The following is a 9697-nucleotide window of genomic DNA, read 5'->3' on the forward strand; positions in this document are numbered from 1 at the left end:
GGCGTGGGGCAAAGTGGCCCCACTCAGGACCCCCCGGACCTGCAACACAGAAGTGGGGTGCGTTTAGTGTGGGGCTGTGACACGGAGGGGGGACACATGGGAGGGACACTGAGCTGAAAAGAGCCAGCACGGGGGGGGCTGCTGCCAGGCCCCCCCTCCCCACTCAACCGCCGTCTCTTTTCAGCTGTAGGGGGGCACAGAGATGGAGACAGCACGGCCGGACACACAGCGACACGGACAGACGGGCCCGGCCGGGGGGGCTCCCACGCCGTCAGGCCGCCGGACGGTGACGGTGACAGGGACGGTGACGAGGAGGAGATGATGGGGGGGACGGTTACACTCCCTGTTGTGCCGGGTCGTACCTTCCTCGACGGATGTTCCTTGAGGGGGGGGCGGCAGAGGGTGGGGAGAGGAGAGGAGCGTTAGTGCCACCCCCGTGTCCCCGCTGTCGTCCCCCCCCTGCAGTGTCCCCCCTCTCAGTGTCCCTGCTCCCACAGGCAGCAGATGTGTCCCAGTGCCAGGCAGGAGCACACACACACGGAGGGGGCACCAACACAGCACCCCATGCGTGGGGACAGACACGGCCAGGACGCAGCTAGGGTGACAGTGAACCCCCAGGGACACATGCAGGCAGGGACAGGGGACCAGGCAGGGACACGGGGACCAGGCAGGGACAAGGGACCCAGCTGGGACAAGGGACCAGGCAGGGACAGGGGTCAGGCATCCCCGGCCCCAGGGGACTACATTGCAGGTGATGCCCAGCTCGGGGCGGGGGGACACAACTGGTGGTGCCGCCACCCAGGGGTGCCCAGGATGTCCCCAGGAGGGCAGGAGCCTGGCCCTGGTGTGGTGACAGTGCGCAGGGGACACGTGGCCGGTGCCAGCAGCAGAAGGGGACAAGCCATGCGATGGCTGCTTACTTAAATCCCCAGCCTGTCCCCCCTAGGACGATGGCGGCCACCAGCACGGCCCCCGCGATGGAGCCGATAATGATATTGGTGCCACTGGGACCTGTGACAGAGGGGACAGGGAGGAGGGGACAGGGACACACGTCAGTGGGGGGACGACAGGGACAGAGCCCCAGGGGACCTGGGGAGGGGGACACAGGACCCGGCTGCGCCCAGCGGAGCCATGGTGCTGGGGTCCAGGGGGGGGGAACAGGGACACGGGACCCCCTGGGAGAGGTTGGGGACAAAGTGGGACATCCCAGCCCCTGGGGACAGCAGGGACACGGGGAGCCTGTCCTGCCCCCCCCACCACCCCCCCCGCGGGGCGCACGGACCCTTGTATCGCTCCGTCTCCCCCGTGGGCTTTGGCTCGGGGATGGGGTCGTAGACGCTGCAGTCCTTCCCCGTCCACTCCGCCCGGCAGATGCACTTCCCCTCGTTGCTGCAAACCTGTGGGGAGGGGGACGGTGTCACCCACCCCCCCACACCTCCCCGCTGCCGTGACACCCAGCCGCGTCCCCCTCGCCCCCCTCACCCCGTGGTCGAAGCAGATCTTCCCGTCCCAGCTGCCGGGGCAGGAGCTGAAGTTAAAGGCGGTGGCTGGAAGGCATTTGCGGTCGAGACACAGCATCCCGGGCCCGCATGGCGTCCCGTCCTCCACGTAGCTCAGGTCCGAGCCGTCCACCAGCTGCACGTGGCCTCCCCTGCGCCGGGACGGGCAGAGTGGGTGACACTGGGATCCCCCAAACCCGGGGATGTCCCCATCCCCGCGGGGGTGGCCCCCACCTGCAGTCCACGTAGCGGTTCTGGTGGAAGAAGGTGGTGGCGGCGATCTCCCCGCTGAGCTCGCCCAGCCGGGGCGCCCCCGAGATGTTGGCGCAGAGGAGGAAGCCGCAGAGGACATCCCTGCAAGGCACCGGTGGCATCGCCGGGGTCGGTGGGTGGCACCCGGGGAGGGGACGTGGTGGCCAGGGCCGGGGTGGGGGACATGGGGCTCACTCACTGCTTGTTGCACTGCAGCCAGCCCAGGCCCTCGCGCCCGCAGTTGCCCCTCTCGGTCCCCTCCACGTTGAGCTTCTCGTAGCAGAAACGCTCAGCCGAGCCTGGGGGAACACGGGTGTCACCCACTCGTCACCCCCTGCCCACGCCCCCCCCGCCCCGGTCCTGGCACCTACCACGGCCCCACAGCGCGTTGCACTGCCGGTCTCTGGTCTTGCAGCGCCCGCCGTAGCATCGTCCCTGGGGAGAGGGGTCATGGGGAGAAGCTCGCACACGCGTGTGCGTGGCCACGGAGGTGGTAGGACGATGGCCACCCCGTGCTCAGCCACCGGACCACTGCATGGTCGGGGGGCTGCGTGTGTGCACGGCCAGGGCACAGGGCTCGGGGCACAAGGCCCCCACGCACACACGTGTGGAAGGTTTGCACGTCTGCACATGGAGGAGGGCGGCTCGCACGGCCCGTGGCTGCCGGGAGAGTGTGCGGGATGTGGGATCCGTGGCCACACACACAGGGACAGGGACCCCAGCCCCCGCTCACACAGCGTGGGGACGACAGGACGGCGCACGGGGAGGGCTCACACCCGCCCCGGGACCTGGCCACCACAGCTCACCCCAAACCCCACATGTGTGTGCGTGGCTCAGCCGTGGGGCTGGAGCCCACGGGGACGTGCTGGAGCCCCACAGCCGTGTCCCACCACCCCGGACCCGACTCACCTGCTCGTTTTCACAGAAGTAGCCGTCCAGCTTGTGGAGGTTGGGGGGGCACTGTGGGGGGCACACAGAGAAGAGGACGGGTGACACCATGTGGCTGCACGACGTGTCCCCCCCGTGTCCCCCCCCAGCCCAACTCACCTGGCTGGAGTCCCCAGTGCAGCTCTCGGGGATGTCACACTCGTTCACGGCCTCCCGGCAGGACACACCGCGCGGCTCGTACTGCACCGGGGGGGAAGGGGGGGGTGAAGTGGCCACGTCAGGGACCCCGGTGGGTCCCCGTGTCCTCGGGTCCTCCCCCGGGACCCCGGCCCCCACCCCGCACCTTGCAGCCCTTGCAGCAGAGCCCGTCGCTGCACATGGCGTCGTGGGTCAGCGTGCACTTCTTGCAGCAGTTGCCCCCGCTCTTCGCACACTCCTGCCGGGACAGCGGCCACCGCCGCACGTCAGCCACCGGGCAATGCCATCAGCCACCCAGCAATGCCATCAGCCACTGGGCAATGCCATCAGCCACCCGGCAATGCCATCAGCCACCAGGCACCCCCGTCAGCCACCCGGCAATGCCGGTGGCCGTGGCAAGCAGAGCCCGGTCCCTGCTCACCGCCAGCGAGCCGCAGTCACACTCCTCTCCCGCCTCCACGAAGCCGTTGCCGCACTCCGGAGGGTCCAGGAGCTGCCGGGATGGAGGGGAGGGGGGAGCAAGAGATGCTGGGGACGGGGGGATGTCCCCGAGCTGGGTGCTGGTGTCACCCCCCCAAAACAGGCATGGTGTCCCCAGGGGATGGGAGGACCCCCCCCCAAACCAGCTCGCTTTGTGCCATCGGGGTCTGTCCCTCACTGGGGACAGCGGGGTTGATGCAGGGCTGGGAGGTGGCAGGGGCTGGGGGAGAGCGTGAGGCCCCAGGGACACTCGGAGCAGCCCCCAGGGCATGTGTCCCCCCCCTGCGACCACCACTCCAGGGTTGGGAGGGTCCGGGGGGGGGCCGTTACCTTCAGGGGTTTGTTGAAGAGGCAGCTGCCACCGCCATCCTGCAGGAACTGGTTGTACTCGTCGATGCTGCAGCGGGAGAACTTCCGTGGGAGGTAGTACCTGTGGGGTGGGGGACAGGGGACACTGTCACCCCCCCTGCGCCTCCCGGGTGGCATCACCGGGCTCCCAGCACCCCCAGCCATGCCACAACTGGGGGTGGTGACGCCAGGCAGGTGGGGGACGGTGGCAGTGCCACCCCGAGTGGGCACCCACCCTGTGTCCTCCATGATGCAGCCCAGCCAGGAGTCCGGGCACCGGCAGTCCCCTGGGAGGAGAGGGGACAGGCTGGGGGTGCTGGCTGTCCTGCCACCAGCTTGGTGGCACCGCGGTGTCCCCCAGCTGTCCCCGTCCCGCTCCCGGGGGGGTGGCGGGTACCTGCCGCCGTGCGGTGCTTGTTCCACATCATGCCCACGTTCTGCCCCAGCGTCTGCGCCAGCGTCACCGCCATGGCCGCCACGTTGCCGTACTGAGGGGAGGGACGGGGGAGTCACCGCGGGACCCCTCACCCTGTCCCCAGCCCTCTCTCATGGCTGGGGGGGGGTGTCTCGCTGCACCCACCTCGTTGACACCCCCGGCGCGGGCGGGCGAGCAGATGCCCCCCACGAAGGCGGTGCCGCTGCGGCTGCTCTGGAAGGTCCGACCCCTGCGAGGAAGAGGATAGTGGGGACAGGGGACGGGGGCTCCGGACCCCGGGGGGGTGACGCGGCCGCGGCGCTCACGAGAAGAGGTGGACGGTGTCGCTCTGCTCCGCCGGGCCCTCGCGCCGGTACTTCACAAACTCGTTCAGGGTCTCCAGGGAGTCCTCCCCCATCCGGATCCGGTCCTCCGAGGCCCAGGTCTCCATGGCCACCAGCACGATGCGGGTGTTGAGCTGCTCCTTGTAGATCTGCAGGGACGAGGGGACGGTGCTGGGGACAAATCCCCCTCCCCGGGGACAAACCCACCAGGCCCTGGGGACAAGCCCCCCAGGGTCAAACTCCCAGTGGGACCAAACCCCCAGGAACAAAGAACTCATTCAGGGTCTCCAGGGAGTCCTCCCCCATCCGGATCCGGTCCTCCGAGGCCCAGGTCTCCATGGCCACCAGCACGATGCGGGTGTTGAGCTGCTCCTTGTAGATCTGCAGGGACGAGGGGACGGTGCTGGGGACAAATCCCCCTCCCCGGGGACAAACCCACCACGCCCTGGGGACAAGCCCCCCAGGGTCAAACTCCCAGTGGGACCAAACCCCCAGGAACAAACCCACCAGGTGTCAGGGATGAACAACTCCAGGATCAAACCCACCAGGAAATGGGGACCAACCCCCTGGGGATGAACCCCTCCAGGGAGAAGCCCACTAGGGACCAACGCCCTGGAGACAAACCCACCAGTGCTGAGGATAGTCCCCCAGAAGACAAACCCATCAGGGACAAGCCCACCAGGTGTTGGGGACAAGCCCAGCAGGTGATGGGGACTTCCCTCGGGGACAAACCCACTGGCCACTGGCACCACGGTGTCCCCCAGCTGTCCCCATCCCGCTCCCGGGGGGGTGGCGGGTACCTGCCGCCGCGCGGTGCTTGTTCCACATCATGCCCACGTTCTGCCCCAGCGTCTGCGCCAGCGTCACCGCCATGGCCGCCACGTTGCCGTACTGAGGGGAGGGACGGGGGAGTCACCGCGGGACCCCTCACCCTGTCCCCAGCCCTTTCTCATGGCAGGGGGGGGCTGTCTCGTTGCACCCACCTCATTGACACCCCCGGCGCGGGCGGGCGAGCAGATGCCCCCCACGAAGGCGGTGCCGCTGCGGCTGCTCTGGAAGGTCCGACCCCTGCGAGGAAGAGGATAGTGGGGACAGGGGACGGGGGCTCCGGACCCCGGGGGGGTGACGCGGCCGCGGCGCTCACGAGAAGAGGTGGACGGTGTCGCTCTGCTCCGCCGGGCCCTCGCGCCGGTACTTCACAAACTCGTTCAGGGTCTCCAGGGAGTCCTCCCCCATCCGGATCCGGTCCTCCGAGGCCCAGGTCTCCATGGCCACCAGCACGATGCGGGTGTTGAGCTGCTCCTTGTAGATCTGCAGGGACGAGGGGACGGTGCTGGGGACAAATCCCCCTCCCCGGGGACAAACCCACCAGGCCCTGGGGACAAGCCCCCCAGGGTCAAACTCCCAGTGGGACCAAACCCCCAGGAACAAACCCACCAGGTGTCAGGGATGAACAACTCCAGGATCAAACCCACCAGGAAATGGGGACCAACCCCCTGGGGATGAACCCCTCCAGGGAGAAGCCCACTAGGGACCAACGCCCTGGAGACAAACCCACCAGTGCTGAGGATAGTCCCCCAGAAGACAAACCCATCAGGGACAAGCCCACCAGGTGTTGGGGACAAGCCCAGCAGGTGATGGGGACTTCCCTCGGGGACAAACCCACTGGCCACTGGGGACAAACTCCACAAGGACAAACCCACCAGCTGCTGGTGAAACCCCCCCACAGGACAATTCCCCCAGGGACAAACCCACCAGATGCTGGGGACCATACCCCCTCCAGAGGATAAACCCACCAGGGACAAGCCCACCAGGCGCTGGGGACAGTCCCTCCCTCCAGGGACAAGCCCACCCAGGAAAAAACACCCTGGGAATGAACTCCCTGGGGACAAACCCCCGGGTGCCACAGACAGAGATCCTGTGGACAGAGCCCCCCAAGGACAACCACCCCCCCCAGGTGCCAGGGACCAAACACCTGGGGACAACCCCCCAGGGACCCACCCCAGGAGCCCCCCCCTCACCATGTCAGCCAGGTTGACCACAGACTTGGCGAAGTTGCTGGTGAGAACCACGGACTTGCGGAACTGCAGGAACTGGGAGAGGGGGGAGGACACCAGGGGCCAGGTTGGGCTCCGGGGGGGCCACCCCGACCCCCCACCCCACCAGCCCTGGTGTCCCTGCACTTACCAGCTGGTGGTCGTTCACCACCGCCAGCTCGATGTACTTGGTCTCGCTGTGAACCGTGTGCTGGGCTCGGCGGACCTGCCAGCGAGAGCCACGGCCGAGCCCCTTTTGAGGGGTTTTTCACCCCTTTTGAGGGGTACTTGGGGTGCGGGGGGAGCCATCTGGGTGGGCTCAGGGCCTGATCCCCTCTGGCTTTGCCAGGGAGTCCCCAGGGCGTCCCCGAGCCCGCTCAGGAGCAGCCTCCTGCAGGGACATCCCCAGGAGCCAGCCCAGCACCCGCGTCGGGGCCGTGCCGTGGGCAAGTGGCCACCAAGGCAAGGCTGAGCTGGCAGCTGGAGACCAACCGGGGTCAAGCATCCCTTCCCCATGTCCCCCGTCCCCCCCGTCCCCACTCACCTGCCGCCGCCGCCGCAGCTTTGGTAACCCACCCGCGAGGTGCTGGTTCAGCGCAGGGAAGAGGCAGCCTGGAGAGAAGGGACAGAGCTGGTGGGGCACAGGACACGGGGCCACCGGGGCCACCATCCCTGGTCCCTGGGAACCAGCAGTGGCTCCACGCCAAGGCTCACCCGGTCGGGCGCAGCTGGGGACGCGCTGGACGACGTGTGGTCGAAGGCCCTGCCACGGGGAGACATGTGTCATGGCCACGCGTGAAGGTGACAGCAGGGAGGGGGGAACCACCATGTCCCCGTGTCCCCAGGGCTGTCCCTGAGCTGCAGCCAGACCCGTAAGGCCGGGTTGGGGAAACTGAGGCAGGCACACGGCGAGTCCCGGTGCCACCGCTCACCTGCCCGTGCTCCGCGCCCGCCTGGGGCTCGATCAGGTAGGTGGCTCGGCCGTCCGAGAAGACCCCGCTGCAAAGTGAGATGGGGGGGGGGTGACAGGGTGCAGGGGGTGCAGCCTCCCCCTGACCCCCCCCCTTTTTGTCCTGCCCCGTGGCGGGGGGTACTCACTGCAGGCCCTGGCAGCTGGAGAGGGCGGCGAAGGAGCGGGGCTGCCCCCGGACCCGGCCCTGGTAGTAGCAGTGCTCCCCTGCGCCCTGCGGAGCGGGGAGAGGGGGCTCAGGTGGACGCCTCCATCCCACCCGTGCCCCCCAGGCAGCTGCCCCCCATCGCTGGGATCACCCCCCCGAGCTTCCACCCCTGGGATGGTGGCCCTGGGGTTGGCTGCCCATCACCCTCGTGGTCACCGGCGCCCACAGCACCCACCAAAGCACCCCGGGGACCACCCATCCCAGCAGCACCCGAGGGATGGAGGAACCATCACCCACGGGGGCAGCACCCCAATGCCTGGGCTGGGCACCCCAGGGGTGGGGGGTACCCTGAGGCCACCCAGGTGGAGACATGGACCTGCTGGTGTCTCATGGAACTCCTGGACTTCTCCCGGACCTAGAAATCTGCCACCAGGCCCCCAGAGCTGCCATGGCTCAGCAGGGCACGGCGTGGCAGAGCACGGCGCGGAGCTTACCGTGCTGTGGGTGCCGTTGCCACCCGCGCCGAGGTGCCGCTCCACGTAGTGGGAGGAGAGGAGGTGGCTGCGGGGAGCAGGCCGCGGTGGTGGGGAGGAAGAGGAGGAAGAGGAGGAAGAGGAGGAAGGGGAGGAAGCGGAGGGAGAGGAGGAAGAGGAGGATGAAGACACCAGCAACCGTGGCCCCACCAGCAGCACCCTCCTGGTGCACCCACCCACCACTCGTGCACGTGGCATCACCCCGGGACCCCCTCACTTTGGGGGGTGCTGACACCCCACGGGCCCCTCTCACCCCCCAGCTCAGCCCCCGGTACCACTGGGACAGCTCCGCACAACCCACCCCCTGTCCCCAAGGACCCCCGACTCCTCCACCCCCTCCCCCCCACCCAGGGGTGCCCCCACCCCAGCGGGACCCCGGGCGCTCACTGGTTGAGGCGCAGGTCGAGGGTGAAGGCCGAGCCGAAGGCGCGCACCACGAAGCTCACCCGGGCCAGGTGCAGCCCCTGCAGGAGAGACGGCACCATCAGCCCCCCCCGTAGGAAATTAAAAATTAAAATCATTAAAAAACCCCAACCCAAACGTTCTCCCTACAGGTGCGCTTTTATTCTTAACCCCCAACAATTCATCGTAAAGGAAAACGCTGGGGTTTTGCCCCAAAATCATCACTCCTGAGCTGCTGGGAGGGCACCCACATCCCACCGCCCCCCTCCTCGGGAGCTGTACTGGGGGGGGTGTTGGAGCATCCCCCCCCCGCAGGCCCAGCGGAGCCGTGGCGATGCCGAGCCCGCGTTCCTCCCGCCCTGCGGTCGCTCTGACCCAATTCCTGCCGGCGGCAGCGGGAGCCGCGCTCCAAACGTACTCTCTAAAGGTGCGCTTTTATTCTTAACCCCCAACAATTCATCGTAAAGGAAAACGCCGGGGTTTTGGCCCAAAATCATCGCTCCTGAGCTGCCGGGAGGGTGCCCGCATCCCACCGCCCCCCTCCTCGGGAGCTGTATTTGGGGGGGGACACTGCTGGAGCATCCCCCCCCCGCAGGCCCAGCGGAGCCGTGGCGATGCCGAGCCCGCGTTCCTCCCGCCCTGCGGTCGCTCTGACCCAATTCCTGCCGGCGGCAGCGGGAGCCGCGCTCTGCGGCGCCTGAGACCGGGCAAACTCATCGCACGCACCGGGCTCCATCCCCGCCTCCCGCGGGAGCCCCGCACCGGGACAAACGCCGGCCGGGAGAAGCCAAACCTTTCCTGGGCTGCCCCGGCCCCTCTCTGGGACCCCGGGGGCGGCTCAGGACGGGGACACGGGGACAAGGACCCCGGGAGGGGTCACCCCCAGCCAGAGCCGTGCCCCCGCTGGGGCTCAGCCGGATCCCGGCCCTGGATCCCGCGGGATCTGCGGCCGCTCCATCCCCCCCCGCGACGCCCCGGTTTAACACCTCCCGAAACCCTCCGGCACCGGCCCCCCCACCCCGGCGCTTCCCGGCGTCCGGCGGTTTCACTTAACGCCGGGTTTAAATCACCTTTGCGGCAACCGCAGCTCGTTATTGCGCCTTTTATCCGGCGGGGACGGGGGGATCGATGCGGCCTCGGCAGCCGCCGCCGCCTCTTTGAAAGCATCAGCCCCCCCCCCGGCG

The 9697-nt window shown here is 68.5% G+C and overlaps 1 protein-coding gene across 1 annotated transcript; it reads right to left on the reverse strand.

The window, feature by feature from the left end:
- Positions 1-6: 6 nt before the first annotated feature.
- On the reverse strand, positions 7-9249 carry ADAM11 (ADAM metallopeptidase domain 11). The gene is made up of 29 exons (XM_014942671.1): positions 9169-9249; positions 8499-8575; positions 8073-8139; positions 7559-7644; positions 7393-7459; positions 7175-7223; positions 7005-7072; positions 6612-6686; positions 6446-6517; positions 5569-5735; positions 5408-5492; positions 5225-5315; positions 4682-4843; positions 4407-4611; positions 4246-4330; positions 4063-4153; positions 3901-3952; positions 3648-3747; positions 3259-3330; positions 2983-3075; positions 2799-2879; positions 2661-2711; positions 2123-2186; positions 1951-2050; positions 1734-1853; positions 1483-1651; positions 1283-1397; positions 921-1011; positions 7-380 (listed from the first exon to the last, which is right to left on the reverse strand). Exons 1-29 carry the CDS (start codon positions 9247-9249, stop codon positions 335-337), a joined length of 2682 nt encoding a protein of 893 aa, XP_014798157.1. The 3' UTR covers positions 7-334.
- Between the last annotated feature and the right edge of the window lie 448 nt (positions 9250-9697).

Source organism: Calidris pugnax, unplaced genomic scaffold (genome assembly GCF_001431845.1).
Source record: "Calidris pugnax isolate Ruff unplaced genomic scaffold, ASM143184v1 scaffold108, whole genome shotgun sequence".
Classification (NCBI taxonomy): domain Eukaryota; kingdom Metazoa; phylum Chordata; class Aves; order Charadriiformes; family Scolopacidae; genus Calidris; species Calidris pugnax.